Source organism: Pecten maximus, chromosome 17 (assembly GCF_902652985.1).
Source record: "Pecten maximus chromosome 17, xPecMax1.1, whole genome shotgun sequence".
In the NCBI taxonomy this organism is placed as follows: Eukaryota; Metazoa; Mollusca; class Bivalvia; order Pectinida; family Pectinidae; genus Pecten; species Pecten maximus.
In genome coordinates this window covers 31,256,589-31,281,658 of record NC_047031.1, presented here as the reverse complement: position 1 = coordinate 31,281,658, position 25,070 = coordinate 31,256,589, and the positions used below count along the sequence as shown (strand labels likewise).

At 37.3% G+C, this 25,070-nt stretch overlaps 1 protein-coding gene and 1 long non-coding RNA gene across 2 annotated transcripts; both read right to left on the bottom strand.

Annotated features, from left to right (window-relative positions):
• Positions 1-6,026: 6,026 nt before the first annotated feature.
• LOC117315314 (zinc finger protein 525-like) lies at positions 6,027-11,263 on the bottom strand. The gene is given in 6 exon segments (XM_033869462.1): positions 6,027-6,597; positions 6,600-7,060; positions 7,810-7,993; positions 9,730-10,151; positions 10,447-10,510; positions 10,890-11,263. Coding segments are annotated over 2 exon segments (747 nt in total). The 5' UTR covers positions 6,776-7,060; positions 7,810-7,993; positions 9,730-10,151; positions 10,447-10,510; positions 10,890-11,263.
• An 11,607-nt stretch (positions 11,264-22,870) lies between these two features.
• Positions 22,871-24,196, bottom strand: LOC117315960. Its single transcript, XR_004529791.1, has 3 exons — positions 24,009-24,196; positions 23,607-23,696; positions 22,871-22,982 (listed from the first exon to the last, which is right to left on the bottom strand). It is a non-coding gene; the product is annotated as an uncharacterized LOC117315960 (long non-coding RNA).
• Positions 24,197-25,070: the final 874 nt, after the last annotated feature.

The window sequence follows — 25,070 nt, the reverse complement described above, 5'->3', positions numbered from 1 at the left end:
TATAAACCATAATTGCCAAATTGAATTCAAGAATTATAATGATATACTCAAAAATGATATAACACTAAAGTCTATGGAAAAATAATAGGTTCGTTGGTCTCCTCCTTATTCTCCAGAGCAATTTAATGTAACAATGCATATACCAAAATTAGGGGCCGTGGTGGCGGAGTGGTTAAGGTGACTCGACTCCTTATCATTGCCCCTCCACCTCTGGGTTGCAAGTTCAAAACCCATGTTGGGCAGTTGCCAGGTACTGACCGTAGGCCGGTGGTTTTTCCCTGGGTACTCTGCAGCTGGCTCTCCTCCACCTCCAAAACCTGGCACGTCCTTAAATGACCCTGGCTGTTAATAGGACGTTAAACAAAATGAACCAAATGCCAAATGTACTTTAATAATTATCCAGGCCTCAGGTACTTCTGTGTGCATGTGTAACAAATGAAAATGTGTACTGTTTTAATTTGGGGCCTAATGAAAGCATGGACTGTTTTATATGGGGCCTACGTATACATGTACAATGGCCTTGGGTTTAGCAATATAGTATAATTCATTACACGAAATAAATAATGCTTTTAAAATAATTAATTAACATTAAATTCAATAAAACACTCTATTATTTTACTGATTTATAAACGTGCCACTCTCATTGTGTATAGGCCTTACATTGGATATGCCAGGTACAATGTATATACTAGGTACATGGTTGTGCCTTCATTTTCATTTTGTCGAGATGTTAAGATATTAACTCTGATAGCTTGAACTTGCGCTTCTTCTGAAGCACAAATTACAATATCATGTAATTTGGAGATTCATCAAATTTGTTTAATTTTGTTCAAACTGGGCAGAGATTTACCATATCTGTAGTGAGTCTGTAGTGTGTTACAGTAACTGTTATACATGTAATAGGGATTTGAACCTTGATTTAAGTGAATGGAAACAGCATTAAAATAAACATAGTATTATGTTCCTGTGTATTTGAGTTAGTGTTGATTTTTTTATCCCAGATGCTTTCACAAAAGCTGCAATCTGTCCACTTATCAATACCGCAATGTTCAATGTAATATTCGGGGCTCAAGGAAACTTGGCCTAATTGCCCGAGATGTCTTTAACAAAACTGATACAACTTCACCCAGCATGATAAACTGGACCAATACCATCACTATAGGTCTGTAAGTTATTCAAGAATTGTTTGAAAGAAATCATTCATGAAGGATGGACAACCCAATGATTGTACAAAGGGCATAAAAGACATAGCACCTCTCAATACAATGGGGTGGGGGGCACTACTAACCCTACACCCTATATAGATCTTGATGTGAGCCAAAAAACAACGCCTGCTATTTTATCATTTAAAATTTATTAATAGACAGACATCACAGGACACCCAATCATGAGACATCACATCATGACACCCAATCATGACAGACATCACATCATGACACCCAATCCTGATACATCACATGACACCCAATCCTGAGAGACATCACATGACACCCAATCCTGACAGACATCACATCATGACACCCAATCCTGAGACATCACATCATGACACCCAATCCTAACAGACATCACATCATGACACCTAATCCTGAGACATCACATGACACCCAATCCTGAGACATCACATGACACCCAATCCTGAGAGACATCACATGACACCCAATCCTGAGACATCACATGACACCCAATCCTGAGAGACATCACATGACACCCAATCCTGAGACATCACATCATGACACCCAATCCTGAGACATCACATGACACCCAATCCTGAGAGACATCACATGACACCCAATCCTGAGACATCACATCATGACACCCAATCCTGAGAGACATCACATCATGACACCCAATACTGAGACATCACATCATGACACCCAATCCTGAGAGACATCACATCATGACACCCAATCCTGAGACATCACATCATGACACCCAATCCTGAGAGACATCACATCATGACACCCAATCCTGAGAGACATCACATGACACCCAATCCTGAGACATCACATGACACCCAATCCTGAGAGACATCACACGACACCCAATCCTGAGACATCACATGGCAACCAATCCTGAGACATCACATGACACCCAATCATGAGAGACATCACATGACACCAAATCATGAGAGACATCACATCATGACACCAAATCCTGAGACATCACATGACACCCAATCCTGAGAGACATCACATGACACCCAAACCTGAGACACATCACAACATGACACCCAATCCTGAGAGACATCACATCATGGCACCCAATCCTGAGAGACATCACATCATGACACCCAATCCTGAGACATCACATCGTGACACCCAATCCTGAGAGACATCACATGACACCCAATCCTGAGACATAACATGACACCCAATCCTGAGAAATCACATGACACCAAATCCTGAAACATCACATGACACCCAATCCTGAGAGACATCACACCATGACACCCAATCCTGAGACATCACATGACACTCAATCCTGAGATATATCACATGACACCCAATCCTGAGAGACATCACATCATGACACCCAATCCTAAGAGACATCACATCATGACACCCAATCCTAAGATATCACATGACACCCAATCCTGAGAGACATCACATCATGACACCCAATCCTGAGACATCACATGACACCCAATCCTGAGAGACATCACATGACACCCAATCCTGACAGACATCACATGACACCCAATCCTGAGACATCACATGACACCCAATCCTGAGAGACATGTCATAACACCCAATCCTGAGAGACATCACATCATGACACCCAATCCTAAGAGACATCACATCATGACACCCAATCCTGAGACATCACATGACACCAAATCCTGAGAGACATCACATCATGACACCCAATCCTGAGAGACATCACATGACACCCAATCCTGAGAGACATCACATCATGACACCCAATCCTGAGACATCACATGACACCCAATCCTGAGACATCACATGACACCCAATCCTGAGAGACATCACATGACACCCAATCCTGACAGACATCACATGACACCCAATCCTGAGACACATCACCATGACACCCAATCCTGACAGACATCACATGACACCCAATCACTGAGGACATCACATTGACACCCAATCCTGAGAGACATGTCAATAACACCCAATCCTGAGAGACATCACATCATGACACCCAATCCTTAAGAGACATCAATCATGACACCCAATCCTGGAGACATCACATGACACCCAATCCTGACAGACATCACATGACACCCACCCAATCCTGACAAGACATCACATGAACACCCAATCCTGAGAGACATCAAATCTAGACACCCAGATCCTGAGACTATCACATGACCACCCAATCCTGAGAGACATCCACATCATGACACCCTGACATCCAATGATGGACATCACATGACACCCAATCCTGAGGCCATCACATGACACCCAATCCAAGACATCACATGACACCCAATCCGAGACAATCACATCATGACACCCAATCCTGAGACATCACATCACGACACCTAATCCTGAGACATCACATGTCACCCAATCCTGAGAGACATCACATCATGACACCCAATCCTGAGACATCACATGACACCCAATCCTGAGACATCACATGACACCCAATCCTGAGAAATCACATGACACCCAATCCTGAAACATCACATGACACCCAATCCTGAGAGACATCACATCATGACACCCAATCCTGAGACATCACATGACACGCAATCCTGAGAGACATCACATGACACTCAATCCTGAGAGACATCACATCATGACACCCAATCCTGAGAGACATCACATGACACCCAATCCTGAGAGACATAACATGACACAATCCTGAGACATCACATGACACCCAATCCTGAGAGACATCACATCATGACACCCAATCCTGAGAGACATCACATCATGACACCCAATCCTGAGAGACATCACATGACACCCAATCCTGAGAGACATCACATCATGACACCCAATCCTGAGAGACATCACATCATGACACCCAATCCTGAGAGACATCACATCATGACACCCAATCCTGAGAGACATCACATGACACCCAATCCTGAGAGACATCACATCATGACACCCAATCCTGATGGACATCACATGACACCCAATCCTGAGACATCACATGACACCCAATCCAAGACATCACATGACACCCAATCCTGAGACATCACATCATGACACCCAATCCTGAGACATCACATCACGACACCTAATCCTGAGACATCACATGTCACCCAATCCTGAGAGACATCACATCATGACACCCAATCCTGAGACATCACATGACACCCAATCCTGAGACATCACATGACACCCAATCCTGAGAAATCACATGACACCCAATCCTGAAACATCACATGACACCCAATCCTGAGAGACATCACATCATGACACCCAATCCTGAGACATCACATGACACGCAATCCTGAGAGACATCACATGACACTCAATCCTGAGAGACATCACATCATGACACCCAATCCTGAGAGACATCACATGACACCCAATCCTGAGAGACATAACATGACACAATCCTGAGACATCACATGACACCCAATCCTGAGAGACATCACATCATGACACCCAATCCTGAGAGACATCACATCATGACACCCAATCCTGAGAGACATCACATGACACCCAATCCTGAGAGACATCACATCATGACACCCAATCCTGAGAGACATCACATCATGACACCCAATCCTGAGAGACATCACATGACACCCAATCCTGAGAGACATCACATGACACAATCCTGAGACATCACATGACACTCAATCCTGAGAGACATCACATCATGACACCCAATCCTGAGAGACATCACATGACACCCAATCCTGAGAGACATAACATGACACAATCCTGAGACATCACATGACACCCAATCCTGAGAGACATCACATCATGACACCCAATCCTGAGAGACATCACATCATGACACCCAATCCTGAGAGACATCACATGACACCCAATCCTGAGAGACATCACATCATGACACCCAATCCTGAGAGACATCACATCATGACACCCAATCCTGAGAGACATCACATCATGACACCCAATCCTGAGAGACATCACATGACACCCAATCCTGAGAGACATCACATCATGACACCCAATCCTGATGGACATCACATGACACCCAATCCTGAGACATCACATGACACCCAATCCAAGACATCACATGACACCCAATCCTGAGACATCACATCATGACACCCAATCCTGAGACATCACATCACGACACCTAATCCTGAGACATCACATGTCACCCAATCCTGAGAGACATCACATCATGACACCCAATCCTGAGACATCACATGACACCCAATCCTGAGACATCACATGACACCCAATCCTGAGAAATCACATGACACCCAATCCTGAAACATCACATGACACCCAATCCTGAGAGACATCACATCATGACACCCAATCCTGAGACATCACATGACACCCAATCCTGAGAGACATCACATGACACTCAATCCTGAGAGACATCACATCATGACACCCAATCCTGAGAGACATCACATGACACCCAATCCTGAGAGACATAACATGACACAATCCTGAGACATCACATGACACCCAATCCTGAGAGACATCACATCATGACACCCAATCCTGAGAGACATCACATCATGACACCCAATCCTGAGAGACATCACATGACACCCAATCCTGAGAGACATCACATCATGACACCCAATCCTGAGAGACATCACATCATGACACCCAATCCTGAGAGACATCACATGACACCCAATCCTGAGAGACATCACATGACACCCAATCCTGAGAGACATCACATGACACCCAATCCTGCCGCTATAAGTCACTTCTTACAACCTTAACATGAATTGATGAGATTATCACAGATCATATACAGCAGGATGGTTTTTATTATACGATTTTTTGAAAGCCTGTTATTCAATCTTTTATGATCTTGTTCAGGTTTCTGTCTGTTAGATTTGTATTAAGTGAAATTTAAAAATTAAAACAAACAATAACTTATGTATTTATACTGGAGTTATGCATTCTTAAATGTAATTTTAAACTCCGTTTTGCAGAAAACATGTTTCCACAAATACCACAGCTATATGGTTTTTGCCCGGTGTGTTTCCACGAATGTTCCTTCAGGCTCCATTTCATGTTGAATTCCTTACCACAAACATCACATCTATAAAGCTTCTCCCCGGTGTGTATAAGCATGTGTCGCTGCAGACTCTGCCTAATCCGAAATTCTTCATTACAGAAATCACATTTATATGGTTTTTCGCCTGTGTCGATTCTAGTGTGCCTTTGTAGACTTTGTTTTACACCGAACACTTCCTCGCAATATTCACATTTAAATGATTTTTCGCCTGTGTGAATTCTCATATGCTCCTGAAGACTCCATTTGACCTTGAATTTATTACCACACAATTTACACCTGTAAGGTCGCTCTCCGGTATGCTTGATCAAATGCACATGAAGTCGTTCCTTCACTCGAAATAAATCGCCACACACATCACATTTGAAGGGTTTCTCACCAGTATGAATTTTCATGTGTTCCTGTTTGTTCCACTTCAGAGACCACAAATATCACACTTGAACGGTTTTTCTCCAGTGTGTATTCCAAGATGCCTCTGCAAACTCAAATTCACTCGGAATCTTTCTCCGCAGGTTTCACATTCAAACGGTCTTTCACCTGTGTGAATCCTTGTATGAACTTGTACAGCTTGTCGGACTTTGAATTCCTTCCCACAGAACAGACACATGAACCGCCTTTCACCAGGTGGTACTCCTTGATGGGTATGAATTGGTGGATCCTAATTTATATTGTTTTTCCCACCGCAAATACAACACTCCGATGAATCCTCTGCTGACACTGAGGTCCATAGAGCCTCTCCTTGTACAGCTGTATCCCAAGGTCGGCAAGGAAACACTAAACCAGGTGACAGCTCTTCATTGTCAGAGGAGTGTAGATAGCTTACATTTGTTTCGTAACTTTCTCTGCTAAGTTCATCACATTTTGTTTCCAAATTGTGGATATTTTGCTGCATCTGTAATTTAAAGATAATTAGACTGACAGTCTGTCATAATATAAGAGGACTAATATGACTGGAGATGATCAGGTTTGATTATGACTTTTCACCTGTAATTTAAAGAATAATTTAAAGATAATTAGACTGTCATAAGAGGACTACTATTACTGGAGATGATCAGGTTTGATTCTGACTTTAGGACTTGCTGTGGAATGAGATGCATTATTCTGCAAACTTAATTAAATTCATAACAATCCTTATGTTAAACTGACAGACGTATTTTTTTCTCAATACTTAAGATAGATGTGTGGACCAATCAGAATGCTGTATACTATAATATCATTTATTCATGAAAATTTTGTTCATATCCACATTCAAGCCTTGATTCAGTACAGCATTGTATTTTATGTACGGTTCCGAGGATTCCAGGTAGTTATCCTCCGGAAGGCCTCGTGCCTTTATGCTACCTATGTTTTAGCCCTCAGTTATCGGTTAGACCTCAGAGCAGCTACATGTAGTACAGACGTTTATTCCTGTCGTTGCTGTTCTGTCTGACAATATCGTCATACAAATTTAATACGATAACTCACTCCTGCCATGTTACACCACTCGATTTCACAAACACATGCTCAACACATTTTGTTCAAAACCAAAATTAAGTAAGTTATATCGGAGAAATCAAAGTGTAAAAGAACCAGACAGAGATGTTCATGACATACAGGTAATACATTCAATCAAGGTTAAACACGTCATGTAAAAATTCTTACAAGACTATTTGTAGATGCTTCTTCTTGTTCTGAACCGTGAATCTGCATCATTTTTTTTTCACAGAAGGAAGATCCGTCACCATTGACAAGTCAAACATGTCCTGTTCACCCTTCCCACTTTCGATGATGTTCTGTCCATTCTTGATAACTATTCTGTCCAACTCATCTTCCAATTCTGTACAAGCTGGAAAAAAAATATTTGTACATTGCATATGTATACAGCTTAGAATCTGCATCTTTATTTTTGTATAAAACAGCTTGAAATCTGTGCATTGTTATTTTCCTGACTTCATCTGTGATTATATATATATAATATACATGTATTAATTAATAAGTTAAAAGTGATTTCATCAAGGTCTCTTATACAGTATGTACACGATTAATGTGTTTTCTGCTTGTTTAATCAACATGAAGCTCAAGGTCTACTACAGTATGTATTATGACGAAAGTCTTTTTTTCTGCAAAACAATATAAAGATGTATATGAATGAGATTTTCGGTTTTGAATTATTTTAATAGGTCTATCATTCATGAAAACAATGTATTACCTCAGTTTAAACAATGAGATCTGACAATGACATATTGTTGAGGTACAATACTATGGTAAAGCTAGCTAATAACGAAGAAATGATGTTTGTGAAATAGAATATTTTTCCAGTCTACATTAGTACATTTTACACTACGTGTATTAAAAACTGGATCTAATTCAGAAAACACACATTTTGTATAATCTCCACACCTAAAGGGCGTATCTCACTGGCGGAGACGTCGCCGCGACTGTGCGGCGACTAGGGAGAAAAAAAATGTCGTGCACTCTCACCAAGACGACATCAAGGCGACTTCCGAGAAGTTGACGACCAATTTGCACGAAAGTCGCCGGGATGTCGCGGAAACGTCGCTGAGACGTCTCCTTAGTCGCGGCAGTATCGGCAGTATCGGCGATGTGAGCTTGGGGTGTGTCACGTGGTCTCTGAAATACGTCAAGCAGCGTCGCGGACACGTTGCGGAGACGTCGCGGCAACGTCGCGGCAACGTCTCCTCAGTCTTATTAGTCTTTATTAGGTCTCGGAGACAAAATCAATCTCTATCAGTTGCGGCGACGTTGCAGGGACGTCTCGGAGACGTCGCCGAGACTTGCTGGAGACCTACTGGAGACTCGGTTAGTCTCCAGTAGACGTCGCGGCGACGAGCGGAGACTCGAGTCGCCAGTAGGTCGCCAGTTAGTCTCCAGGCCAGTGAGATACGCCCTTAAAATATTGTAGTCAACTGACATTCAATAATTTGGGTCCAATATTTTTAATTGATTTAGGAAACACAAATTTAACCTAACTTGAAATGTAAAATGTTGTATTCAAATGTTTATTAATTTAACAATAGAAACACAAGTCTTTAAAACATTTCTCTGTTTTTGAATCTTTTTATAAATATAGATGGCTGATCCACACCATTTTTACTAAATGTGACAAGTATAATCTGTCTTCATTCTTCTTTGGCATATCCAGGGTGGACTCAGAATCATCAGTCCCTGGGGCTGCGGTGGCCGAGTGGTTAAGGTGTCCCGATACTTTAACACTAGCCCTAGCCTCCACCACTGGGTTGCGAGTTTGAAACCTACGTGGGGGCATGCAGTTACCAGGTACTGACTAGTCTGTAGGCCGGTGGTTTTTCTCCGGGTACTGCGGCTTTCCTCCACCTCCAAAACCTGGCACGTCCTTATAATGACCCTGGCTGTTAATAGGACGTTAAACAAAAACAAACCAAACCAGTACCTGTTAACAGACTCGACTCGTACTGCTATCCCTCATCAGCCCAGGCATGGACTATCACCAGAGACATATATACGTCTCTGCTATCACACTGTAACAACAAATAGCATTATTACAAATGTGAGATATCTTTTATATATAATATGGTATCTTACCAAAAATAGGTAGTTGAGGTGACAATACTTTCAGAGTACAGGTGTGGTGGAACTGGACCGGGTCAATAACTGGCTACCAGGGCCCAGTTGCTCAAAAGATGATTAGCTTAATCACAGGCGTCTGAAGTTCTGACAGTATACTGAGATATAATACCATATAAAAAATAAGAGTATCTACTATGGTATTATATCTCAGTTTACTGTCAGAACTTCAGACGCCTGTGGCTTAATTAATCACTTGATTAAAGAAATTCTCATTTCTCCTTTACATCAAAACCTCTGTGTCCTTTTCCTTAAAATACACAGGAAGCAGCTGACTGGTGAGTGGTACAGTCCCATAAATGTCACATGTAAAAATCACATACACAAGATGTTTTCATTCCATGTTATTTATTGTCCATCACGTGTTTTCTGGCATTTGTCTGCAAACATATTAGAAAAACATTCAGTTCCTCGCAGACAATATATTTGACAAATCAATTATTCATGATAAAAATAATAAAAGAATGGTAAATGATAACATTTTGATAATAATGTAATTGCATTCACTAAATTACATTAATCAAGTTATTCATACACTTACATATACTCATTCATTTCATGTACGTTCAGATTACATATGAACTTATATACCTGTCATAAAATACCCTGTGAGTGACAGTATGTTATAATACGACAAAAGTATTTAACGTAATCTAATACAACAGTATAACTCACCCTAAGTAAGGTAAAGATGGGAGTTCACCGTTACATGTTCTTGTTGTGAATTGATTTCAACAACCTGTGATAACAAATATACAAGTGTTCAATCACACACTAACATGTGAGTAAATGTACATTTCGATATTATAAAATACAACATAAATAAAATTTACTAGTCTCCAGGATTCGATCTCATAAATACGAGACTTGGATTCAATTATAAAGCTTCGGTGTTATCCATTACACCATCACGTGTGTTATCATATACAGGTTATTAATATACTCATAGACACTTGCAATGAGCTTTATATCTATAAATATAATTCACCACATATAAATAGAAATCAACACAAATACATGTATAGCTAAAACGAATTTACAAACAATCTAATGGTCTCTATATCTACTAACTATTTTGCAAATACTTATACCAAATCATAAATAGATGTATTACTCACAATTATATATATTTTGATCCGGAATAGATTACTGGAGAAACTTGAAAACTTGATCCACCTGTTGATTGTCAGCTGTCTGATATTGTACTGACCAGTAACAAAGGCCTTGTATTTAAACTGACCGCTCCAACCCGATTGGTCAAAAATAGATCGGAAGGTTCCGGAAATTAATGTTTTATATTTTCCTTAATTTTAGTACATATCAATGATGATCTGAATTATATTAGAAATGTTAATAAAACTAACTCGTAAAAATGACACTAATATAGCGTATACAAAATATTCGAGATCACGTGATTATCATGTGATCCACGACTACTATACTAAGCATTAGGAAACCAATAACATATATAGTAAATACAAAGTATGTACAATTCACCTTGTTACATAAAGTTTTGTCAAGTAAGTTTTACCAGAAAAGATTGATAATCAAGATTATAAAATTGTTGTAAAACTGTCACCATTTGAACAACTGGGCCTGTGTACATGTACATACAAGTGTATCCGGCTATTGTTCGGAGGTCCCTTGTTTGAACCTCAGTCTGGTTATGTATTTTGCCACTACTCACACTCACGTGCCTGACTCGTTTTATAAAATAATAACATATAGAGTACATATGTACTCTATATGTTATTATTTTATAAAACGAGTCAGGCACCTGTGCACTCCTCTTACATTTCGTGCCTGTGACCGAACCTTGTCTCAAGTTAGGTGAACTCTTGACAAGGGGATACCCGAACCTGGGTTGTTAGTTGAACACTTGACAAGGGGATACCCGAACCTGGGTTGTTAGTTAACACTTGACAAGGGGATACCCGAACCTGGGTTGTTAGTTGAACACTTGACAAGGGGATACCCGAACCTGGGTTGTTAGGTGAACACTTGACAAGGGGATACCCGAACCTGGGTTGTTAGTTGAACACTTGACAAGGGGATACCCGAACCTGGGTTGTTAGTTGAACACTTGACAAGGGGATACCCGAACCTGGGTTGTTAGTTGAACACTTGACAAGGGGATACCCGAACCTGGGTTGTTAGTTGAACACTTGACAAGGGGATACCCGAACCTGGGTTGTTAGTTGAACACTTGACAAGGGGATACCCGAACCTGGGTTGTTAGGTGAACACTTGACAAGGGGATACCCGAACCTGGGTTGTTAGTTGAACACTTGACAAGGGGATACCCGAACCTGGGTTGTTAGTTGCTAGGTCTTCCAGGTCGAAGACTTTAAAAGGGGTGGAAGAGTATAACGGAACTGGACAGGGTCAATATTGGCGACATTTAGCTCGGTAGAGCATCTGGCTAGTATTCGGAGGTCCTGATCTCTTAGAGTTACTTCCCTTTGTTATAACGCGTCAGTAACTTAATTCGTCCGTTATAGTATCGTCCGTATTATTGTAGTTATGTATACGTTTTGTGTGCGTTCGTTTCGTTTGTGTTGTACTCCGTAATTGTAGTGTCCGATCGCGAGTGGTCAGTCTGTGTGATGTTACGTCAAGTAGTGTCTGTTATTTCATTGGTTGTTTTTTGCAATAGATCACCACTATTACAATATCTTTTCCGGAACAGGTTTTGCTTAATTATTTTCTATCGGGAAATCGAAGTCAGTCACAAACTTTCTAATATCAGTATCATCATCATATTTGGGACATATTTCTATCATATGTATAAATGTATTTAATCTTTTATAAAACTATTAAGATCCGGTCTAATAAACAATCTGCCTGACTGATGGATTCACGTTTACTCTGATTAGTATTACTAATTCGTCAGGGTAGCTGGAACGCTTAAAAAAGATGTTTAACAGTTAAGATAGGAACGATAACGTCAAGCTGGCCCGCGATAGTAGCCCGCAATAAACTTATCGACTAGTTCAGCCTTTCCGAAATTACCGGAAGTAACTGAAACCGCGTGGTTTTGAACTGACAATCATACAGAGGTTAAGTATTACATATATTTTCTTCAATATGTCTGAAAATTTTAAGTTGACCATGTCTCTTGGCGGCGATGGCCCTAGGAAAGATACCGTTTCATGTGGACAGTCGACTGTACAGTCGAATGTCCATATGAAAAAGAAATTTTCCAGAATAGCCATTGCGGGATCAAGTCACATTGCCCGTATGGTAAAGGACGAATTCGTCCATGGCACCACTATTACCGAATTTATTGGAAAGGGTGGTGCCAAGGTGAATGATTTACAGGCATGGACTGGACAGCTGTTGAGGTTCATGCCGGATTTTTTATTTGTTCAGCTTGGCGGGAACGACCTGGATAGAAAGGATTCGGCTGACCACGTGGCAGACGAACTCCTCCATGCTTGTCGTTCCCTATTAGCTTCAATGCCTCACCTGACCATAAGTATTGGGTCTCAATTAATTCGCCATCGGACACGGAATATTTCTCCAGACATTTATGAGCTGAAGAGAATATCCCTGAACGAAAAGCTGGAATTCCGAACAGAACATGAATGTCCTCGGATTTCAGTATGGCGACACAAGAAAATACCAGTCTCCTGCTATGTGGATGACGGTGTTCATCTAAATGACAGAGGCAATAGGAGGTTCTACATTTCTGTACGGGGGGCAGTTATGAAGTTCCTTTCCTAATTTTCCCAGACAGGACAAATACACAGATCAACAATTAATGCAAACCAGATCTTTGCAGTCACATTATGCTTCCATAGTTATATCTGGGCAGTCACATTATGCTTCCATAGTTATATCTGGGCAGTCACATTATGCTTCCATAGTTATATCTGGGCAGTCACATTATGCTTCCATAGTTATATCTGGGCAGTCACATTATGCTTCCATAGTTATATCTGGGCAGTCACATTATGCTATTTTATAGTTATGTTCCCATATTGTCATTAACATTCGCCACAATATGGTCATTAATACCTTTGCCAGAATGAAAGATACAATGAATAATTTGTACTAAGTCATTGTTGACCTCTCCTTCAATAAATTAAGTGCTCATCATTGTTGAACAGGCTTGGTGACCCTGTGGAGTGCAGGTGAAATATGTTGCCTTTTTGTTGCTTTGATGTTGCCACTGAACAGTATTGTCACACTATTGTGACCCTGTGGAGTGCAGGCATGTGCTGTTGTCATTTTTCTCATATTCGGCATATTTTCCAAATTTGGTGTTTGTGACATCTAGATAAGTAAATGTCAGTTTAAAAATGGTTTGTTTGTTTTGCATGTTGCAATGTTTGTGCAACTCATTTTCCTGCAGCTTGTTCAGGTCCATCTTAATAGCAAATACACTGATATTTTACAATCTTATAAATCACTAGTCTGGTGAAATGGAATAGAAGTTGGTTAATCGATTGTTAGTACAGTATGGATCATGGTAAACCATTAGTCTTGCTGTTGTCATTTAATCTGCTATGCTGCCTGCTTGTTATTTCAGCAAAAATGCAAGTAGAGAACACTGTAAGCTCATTTGGATCACTTTTAGATAATATTAACACAGCTGAGCATTATAGTAAGAAGACTGTTTTTGAGATAAATATTCAACCAATGTAGTTAAGGGCTATTTTCAAAAATATGCAAATTTTACCTCAAACTCGCAGTTGAACTATTTTTCCTGAAAATTGTCTTTCTGTTATGTGCAGAGTTCTTCAGAGCAATATACGTGATCTAAATTAGCTTACTATGTTATCCTGAAATTTGCAGTTTTGCTGAAATTAACAGCAAGACTCTGGCTGGCCAATGATACACTAGATTCAAAACAATGGACTTCTGTTTGATTGTATTGATATATAGGCTTGTGAAATATCACTGGATATGCTATTACTGGTGTTTCATCGTTCCTTTACCTGGGCAACATTGATTATACGTAATCAAGCTGATGATGCAACTTAATCTCATTTACTTTTGACTTCAATATTTTACTGTATCCATATCTATCACAATGATTGACTCTTTGGACAATTGTGAAAGGAGTATAATTTTCTCACCATCCATCAGATTGACACATTATCTTTTGCCAATTCTACTTTAATTTCACTTGTTCCTTTCTCCTTTTAGGTGTGAAAGCAAGGTAAAAGGTCAATATCATTATAGATAAATATTAGTTGTACTAAACTGTTAGACTGATGCAGATCTCAAACAAATGTTTCATTGGGATCAGTTTCCGAACTTCCGAAGTCTTAAGGTCAAAGGTCACAGCATGTCAATATCTCAAAAAAAAAATCCAATATTTATATCTGGTCAGCTGATTCTTGCTGGAGATTACCTTTCATGTTCAGATGTCAAAGGTCAAGGTCCTTGTCAATACATAAATTAGTGTACCAGTGTACATGGTTCTATCTTTTTCAATTTTCTGTTGCACTGTTTGAAAGAAAGTGCTTGTTTGCCTGTTTGCTTGCTTGCATACACCATGTCATTTATTATTAAAGTATGAAGTCTGTTAATATCTATAAAAGTACACTGGTTTCTATTAAATTAAAATCTTCCTGTTAGGCTCAGATGTAAAATGTAAAGTTTCTGTAGTACTAAATGCAAATTTTATTCCTTGCTTCCTCATAGAAGGTGCCTTTTAAGTGCTTGTTTGCTTGCTTGCTTGCTTGCTTGCATAAACCATGCCATTTATGATTAATAAAGTCTAATATACAGAGAAGGATTACTCGCACATGTATCAGGATTTTTGATTGTATGCATTTTTTTCATCGAATTATATTTGTGTCGATTTAGAGTTCTGGTACCCAAATTTCAAAAATGTAGAATCTTTTAGCCTTACATCGAAAGGACAATGTTGAACACACAATAGGAGTAATATGTCTTTGGTAATATGATCATTGTAATTTGTGAACATTTTCCACAAAAGTATGGTATATCAATAAATTTAAAAAAAAAGATGGTAAGGCAATATAACACAATGATGAGAACACAACAATACAAACAGTATTACTTCAGGTATTATTTGGCATTTTAAAATTAACACTATTTATTTCTTAGAAAATTAAAAAGTAAACAAATGTCTTAGCACATCATCAGATGTCCTTCAAACCCCTTTGTCTTTTCATCTGTCAAATCATATGCTTTATTAATTTTACAAAATTAGACCTTACACAAGAATAGGATCAGAATTCATGCTTGAGAGATATTTATATTGATAAGTTACTATGGTTAACTTCAACTTGCAAGTGCTTTTCACATAGTTCATTTCCTTTATTGTTACCATGTGGTCTAAGTTTGTATACATTAGTAAAATTTTGATGGAAACATTATAGTATGGTGTTTCCATCCTTTCGGAATGTTCATACATCTCCTGCATTTTTTAACTGATGTTTTTGAAACCTAATATGTTTTATTATTATATGTACATGTAGTTATATTTCCCTGAACGGCACTTTGAACTATTCATCAAAAAGTTATTCTGTGTTCATGTAAAGTGGTAAAAATCTTTCCAGTAAATTTCAACAAAAAGTGATAACAGTCCTTAACCGCCAAAATCAAAGATGGCAAAGGTGGCCATTTTGTTTTATTTTCAACTAATAACCACAGGGACCCTACTAGTGAACTTTGAGAAAAAAATCCTTCCAATACTAGCAGTTAGGGTTTTAATTTGTACTTTCTTACAGTGGCATTATGATTAAACCAATAATCTTCCATTTCAATATTTGTGCCCATTTCATAATTCTTTATTATTCTTATCAAAAGCATTATAGGAGTATAACCATCATACATGCATCTATTTTACAAGATATTTATTTGAATGCCTTCCCATATATTCATGTTAGCTTTCCACAGGCCATAACATGTCTTGGAATTATTCTATACAAGCTGTGTCATTCATTTTTAAGATTCACTGTACATTTATGTGACTTATGAAATGAAAACAAAATTTCATTGATCTTTTTTTTCAGATACCATCACAAAATTGCCAAATTACTTAATACAGACTCACCATGATTAGAGCGTTGTGTTATAACTCTGAGTGTTATACAAGATATTTCTGTGAATGTGTAATGCTTTATTATATTTGCATCTATTGTAAGCAAGTTAAAAAGGTTATGGTATAAAGATGATATGTGTGCCATTTGTAGGCTCAATCTATGAAATTTGTTTCATAGACGAAGAAATACAATTTTGTTCCACAGATGGATGGATTTATTACGGGGATGTTTTATTATATACTTCTTTTCAAGATGCACAAAAGGCTGAAAGAAAAGAAAAACATCAGTGATTGATAAGGTTATTCAAAGATAAACATTGCATGTCTGATATTTAGAAATTTCCCCCCAACTTACCTTTACTGCTTGGAGTTTTTTTGTTTTCATACAGATTCATATTGCCCCGATGATTATATGGCATGTGAAGAAATGGATTTTTGTGATGGGATACCTTCAGCATAGCTGTCTTTGAGTTGGAAGTGAGGCTATGGACTGGTATACCTTCAGCATGGCTGTCTTTGAGTTGGAAGTGAGGCTATGGACTGGTATACCTTCAGCATAGCTGTCTTTGAGTTGGAAGTGAGGCTATGGACTGGTATACCTTCAGCATGGCTGTCTTTGAGTTGGAAGTGAGGCTATGGACTGGTATACCTTCAGCATGGCTGTCTTTGAGTTGGAAGTGAGGCTATGGACTGGTATACCTTCAGCATGGCTGTCTTTGAGTTGGAAGTGAGGCTATGGACTGGTATATACCTTCAGCATAGCTGTCTTTGAGTTGGAAGTGAGGCTATGGACTGGTATACCTTCAGCATGGCTGTCTTTGAGTTGGAAGTGAGGCTATGGACTGGTATACCTTCAGCATGGCTGTCTTTGAGTTGGAAGTGAGGCTATGGACTGGTATACCTTCAGCATGGCTCTCTTGAGTTGGAAGTGAGGCTATGGACTGGTATACCTTCAGCATGGCTGTCTTTGAGTTGGAAGTGAGGCTATAGACTGGATGTACTTTTGGCACTGTAGTCTTTTTAATTTCCTCAATGTTAATCTAGACTGCATTGATGAGCGTATAGATGCAGTCAAGATGACATGGCATGAAGGGCCAAGTACAGTGAATGTACTTTATGCACTCAATGAACATTGTGTGATCTGGTGATTTTGAACATTGTGGACATTGAAAATCTTGTGTTGTTGTTGTGGCTTACCATATACATTGTTGTTGGCTGTCCAATCCAAATGTGATAAAGTCTTAACCAATTAAAGCCACAGATGAAACAGAAATAATAAAATAAATATGACATTAATGTATTGCTTTGTTGAGTCTTGTGTTCAATAATTCAATTAGTTAAAAAGAATATTAAGCTTTGTAATTGGTTCATTATTGAAAACAAATGTCTATGTTTTCAGGTACTGTATGCTATCCAGGATATATTTTACTTTCACAGCAAAACATCCTGGTACGATGGAAGTAAATACAAGCATATACTAATTAATTCAATTTCAGTAGGAGCAAATGTTTTTTTTATTATTGATATGAATATGAAATGGGAAATCAAGACACAAAACACAGTACATGTATATGTACTGCATTTACTTGGAGCTTCATCCAACACTGCCTTATCTATCTGTTTTATTACAATCATCTCGAGTTGGTGTCATAGGAATCTATTGTGCTTCAATATTATCACTTCTGACAGGTGATTCAACTTATGAAGAATTTCGGAACTATTAATCATTACATTTAATAAAAGAACTGAAGACATTTCTGTACATATGTTAGTTTTAAACAAGCTCAGTGTTGTACCAATGAGTGGATTCATGACTTTAAGATAACAACAGACTCCTATGAAACCTTTCGATAATCTATGATTGGAATATCGGACCTTTAACAAATTACTTGAAATAATTATTTTAGATGTGTATACCAAGTAGAATTCTACTGAAGTGGAGGTGCCGTCTTTGCTCACTAATTGAAAGGTGTCAATTATGTGGTCACCATGCGAATCATCATACTTTATGAGTAAGATACATGCAAAATTTCAATTTGATGTGGCCAAGTAATAAGACTGAAAAAATTTGTGATAATTACATTAGTGTTTTCAAGTGACCAGAGTTCAAGCAAAAAACTGAGGTTTTGACATAGAGTTCAAACTAAATCTGTAATCTTATATGTTAAAGCCACATACTAATTTACAAATTGATGTGGCATACAGTCCAGAAAACTAAAGTGAAATTGTTGATGCATGTGCATGGACAAAATGATCTGCAAGTGGCTGCCATACCTTGCAGCCTACACATTATAACCACCAACACATGCCATAGCAGTCTTAGCCAACCCAATTATTTGTTGCAGTTCAACAGAAATGGACCCACTGCTTATCTAATTATCTAGTAATAAAGCCATCCAGAGGTATTGTATTGACCTCTTGGTACCAGATACCTGAGCCCAGTTTTTTGAAAGATGATTAACTTAATCACTTTATTAGTGAAAGTCTTATTTCTCTTTAACATCAAAAGCTTGGTGTGTAATATTCCATAAATGGACAGGTAGTAAGAAATTGAATGTTACAGTTTCATAAAATTGTGTCATGTAATTGTAAATAGAAATTATCCTGATTTTTAGATTATTTTTAAACTCTGACTAGCCTAATCACTCTAAACAACTGGGCCCTGATGGTTATATATATATCCGACAATTAAGTTTACAGCTTTGGGATTAAAGGTTCGTACCTGCAAAGGTCTGATAAATTCATATCTAGTAAACATTATGCAGATCGGAACTCTGTATCCCGAAAACAAAATTCAGTATCATAAATGAAGGAAAAAAGCCTTTATGGTTGGAGAACAAATTCTGGATTGTGACACTCCAACTGACAAATATGTATAAAACAGTTAGTGAAGACATGAAATTTATCAATGTCAGACTGTTCCATATACTTGTACAGAAATTTTCAATGATAAGTGTTTGATAAACAAAAGTCTGTATATCTATATTCATCAAGATGTCGTAAGTAATGAAAATACTGAGAAAACTACCTAGTGCTAACTGACAGAATAGCAAATCAACAACAATCGAGCAGATACAATGCATTATCTGGCTACAGTTCAAAAATTAGAAATTCAAATATTTTTATATCCAACTTTGCAAAAAGCTGCTTTTAGAAAGAATTTTTATCCAAAATATTAGCATCCAATTAAAACGGATCAATCACTTGGAAACTGTAAACTGTACATGTATAGATTTAAAATTAATAGTATACATACAACATACGAACACAAGTGGAGAGGTGGTATGGAGAGGTGGTGGCAGCTAAAGATAATTATATTCATAACAAGAGGCCCATGGGCCTTAACGGTCACCTGATTTTTGAAAAATTTCAGTAAATTTGAATGAAAGAATGAATTTCAAAACAAATAAAACAAATGATAGTCAAAAATGTGATTTCCCTATAACTATAGTAAAGTTTATCCCCTCCCATGGGGCAAACGCAAGACCCCAGGGCTAGGAAATTCACAATTATGGTAAAGCACCTTAAGACCCTTCGATCTGTGAAGAGTATTTAATTCTACCTTATTTGGGCTGTAAGAAGAAGATTTTTAAAATTTCTGTTAATTTGACCCTTTTTGGCCCCGCCCATCAGCCCCTGGGGGTCAGTCAGGGCCAACATGTACATACCATCAAACTGTCATCCCAAGCTGATAATGTTAACGAAGTTAGAGTGAATTCCAATAAAAATTCAAAAAATAATAGTCAAAAATGTGATTTCCCTATATAAACTATAGTAAAGTTTACCCCCTCCCCAGGGGCAAACATGATTCACTTTACGCCCCCAACTTTTGAATGGTGATTCTGTTGCTAGAGTCAGAAAATCATCTTCAGTGTAACGACCTGGTTGAATATTTTCTACACTATCGTGTATGTCTTTAACATTAACATTGCTGCCATCTGTTGTTGTATCAAAAGTATTAATTTTATGTAACAGCCGTTCTATATAAAACTCATTACTCTCATCAATAGTTGCGGATTGTAGGGTTACACAGATATCATGCAGTATCTCCTCTGCTTCCTCAATAGTTTTACTGTTCATTAACAAACTTATCAAGTAAAGACCAAATTTCATATTTTTTTTGTAATGAACATTGCAAAATCTTTTTACTTTGTTCATGAAATGACTAGCACACAAGTGAACTATAGTTTTTTTTTGAACAAGTTTCTGCAATTTTACCATTGAATAATTGCCAAGATCTCTCCAAAAAGTCCTGCAAGGTTTCAGTATTGAACACCCTGAGAGCTGAAATAAAATTTCTCCTATAAAAATATGTTATGTGACATGGGAAAAAACTGTTTGACCTCTGACCTTTATACTAGGAGGTGTGACACCCTATACCATATGGATTCTAGTTTGTATTGCCAAGGCCTACATTTAGGTATACATCTGTGTTCAATTGAGTCGGACGTTTTCTTTTTATAAGACTCATAAAATTTCTCCTATACAAATACACTGTGTGACATGGGAAAAAACTGTTTGACCTCTGACCTTTATACTAGGAGGTGTGACACCCTATACCATATGGATTCTAGTTTGTATTGCCTAGGCCTACATTTAGGTATATATCTGTGTTCAATTGAGTCGGACATTTTTTTTTTATAAGACTCATAAAATTTCTCCTATAAAAATATGTTATGTGACATGGGAAAAAAACTGTTTGACCTCTGACCTTTATACTAGGAGGTGTGACACCCTATACCATATGGATTCTAGTTTGTATTGCCAAGGCCTACATTTAGGTATACATCTGTGTTCAATTGAGTCGGACGTTTTCTTTTTATAAGACTCATAAAATTTCTCCTATACAAATACACTGTGTGACATGGGAAAAAACTGTTTGACCTCTGACCTTTATACTAGGAGGTGTGACACCCTATACCATATGGATTCTAGTTTGTATTGCCTAGGCCTACATTTAGGTATACATCTGTGTTCAATTGAGTCAGACGTTTTCTTTTTATAAGACTCATAAAATTTCTCCTATAAAAATATGTTATGTGACATGGGAAAAAACTGTTTGACCTCTGACCTTTATACTAGGAGGTGTGACACCCTATACCATATGGATTCTAGTTTGTATTGCCTAGGCCTACATTTAGGTATACATCTGTGTTCAATTGAGTCAGACGTTTTCTTTTTATAAGACTCATAAAATTTCTCCTATAAAAATATGTTATGTGACATGGGAAAAAACTGTTTGACCTCTGACCTTTATACTAGGAGGTGTGACACCCTATACCATATGGATTCTAGTTTGTATTGCCAAGGCCTACATTTAGGTATACATCTGTGTTCAATTGAGTCGGACGTTTTCTTTTTATAAGACTCATAAAATTTCTCCTATACAAATACACTGTGTGACATGGGAAAAAAACTGTTTGACCTCTGACCTTTATACTAGGAGGTGTGACACCCTATACCATATGGATTCTAGTTTGTATTGCCTAGGCCTACATTTAGGTATACATCTGTGTTCAATTGAGTTGGACATTTTTTTTTATAAGACTCCTAAAATTTCTCCTATAAAAATATGTTATGTGACATGGGAAAAAAACTGTTTGACCTCTGACCTTTATACTAGGAGGTGTGACACCCTATACCATATGGATTCTAGTTTGTATTGCCAAGGCCTACATTTAGGTATATATCTGTGTTCAATTGAGTCGGACATTTTTTTTTATAAGACTCATAAAATTTCTCCTATAAAAATATGTTATGTGACATGGGGGAAAACTGTTTGACCTCTGACCTTTATACTAGGAGGTGTGACACCCTATACCATATGGATTCTAGTTTGTATTGCCTAGGCCTACATTTAGGTATATATCTGTGTTCAATTGAGTCGGACATTTTTTTTTTATAAGACTCCTAAAATTTCTCCTATAAAAATATGTTATGTGACATGGGAAAAAACTGTTTGACCTCTGACCTTTATACTAGGAGGTGTGACACCCTATACCATTCTAGTTTTTATTGCCTATGCCTAGATTTAAAATATGATGTCTCCATATAAAACAAAAAGCTTGGGCTTAACACTCAAAATTCTGTGATATAACTTGAAAAGAGCACTCACCCTTGATGTGAATGGATGTTTATCACATGAACTGCTGGCTTTCTCCAATGGCATTTTTTCTTGTTCATCATCCTAGAATTAGATTGACATGAAGGATTATTACATACAATGTACCTAATTTTTCTTGTTAATATAATTTTGTATATAATAGAAGATATCTGTTTTAATTGAGTAAGAGGATAATCAACTGGAGGGAGGTATTGAGCAAATGGCTTAAACTACAAGACAAATTCAGAATTTTGTTACAAAAGTTACCAGGATTGCGATCCCTCACCAAGGCAGTAAATGATTCTTCAAATATACTATGTGTATGTTATCTTGAGGCATTACATTGATGTGATGTGAATACCCTGTTTTGCTGTGAAGTTATTATAAGTAGTGATCTTATGGTGGGACAAGGATTTCTCTGATCACAACTCCATGCCTGTTTTTGCACAGGCAAAATTTTCTTTACCTTTGTACCAGGTGTCGCATCCATTATTACATGGATTCAAGTGTGTAGTGTAGAGAAGAATAACCATACAGAAAATTTCTTTCGTGTTAAATTTTAAATCTTGGTTTTTCGACATTGCCTCAAGGGCAGAAAACTTTTAAACTGACAAATGGGAGAGGAATAATTTTCTATAATATATTCTGATTAAAAACTTTTGTACTTATATGCTTATTAATTACTGTACCAGACATGATTAACATTACCACTGTTTCATTTGACCATCCAAACGTTATCCCACAATCAACAATTGGATAAGGGAAAACCACTGCTGGCTGCATACATGTAGGTTCAACCTGTGAAAATATAAGTGTGTATGATAATTTTTAATTGATAAATTAGTTCAACACAACAGACAGTAACTTCTGAGATATATGAAAATTATCAACCATTATTTTACACAGCAACACTGTATAATTATTCAATTTCAGGATACTGTTACTAATACATTAAAGATGTGTATTAATTGAAAACATGAGAATGTGTTTACTGCATAAAATTGATTACTTTGTCAGTCTAATTTTTCATGGTAATAGATGAGTGTAAGACAAATTTACGGTCAGACAAAGTAATATAGGTTGATTATCATAACTTCAATTCTCCTTTACCACATTTTTTGGTCCATCCTCCCAAATGAAAGACAGTTCTTGACCTTCAAGTTTTCCAAATGGAAAAGTCTGTTTTTCCTGCAAACAGTTAATTAGTTTCAGATTGATTCAATTCTTTAAAATTAATTTTACAGATATGAGAAATTTGAATGAAATGTGACAAGTATCAATTAAAACTTCGTTTTGTATTTCTGATAATCATATACCAAACACATATATTAATATAATAATTACAATGAGCCATAAAAACAAATTTATTATTTTGATTCAATGTTATAAATGTACATTTTTATACCCTTAATTCTTATAATTATCAAATATTATTTAGTCAAGAAGACTGAATAAATGACACTGAACTCATTAGTTTTTTGTTCTCTTATAATGATTTTCTTAATGTCAAGGGTGGTTGAATGTGAGTTAATATGTTGTGATAGAATCATCAATAATGACAAATAAAATGAAATGAAAAATAAAAGTTATCAATATGATTAAACAACATATGAAAAAAGTATCATAGTATGGTTATTAAACAAAACCAAAAAAAGATTTTACATAATTAACAGATGCACAATATACTTGAGCTTTATGTTACAAATCTTGAAAGTTTTTCCCTCTAGTCTTGTTAGTGACCATCTCTTACTTTTTTTTTAATGAAAAGGTAATACAGCAAACGCTCAAAGGTGTAAATATAACAAAGGATAAATCAGGGTTAATTAGCATTGTAAATATAGTATTCATGTTTGTATGTAGAATAACATAAACTCAATCAATTTAATCAAGTTATCTTACTTAAAACAACACAAGATTTCTCTTTATATATTAACACCTGTGAATGCTACAACAACACAAATATTTGTTACTTTTAAGGTTAATTTTATGATGCCAGCATAAGTATGTGGACCTGCAAAGATATCAGCATGGAAAGGCATTTAATTTATAATCATATTTGAAAAAATGGAATATCAGTGTAGTTTTACGTCTTAAAGTATATAAGAAAAAATTTGCCTGGACAGTCAGGTTATGATCCCAGCCTTTACATCATTTTTGACTGTAGATGAATGT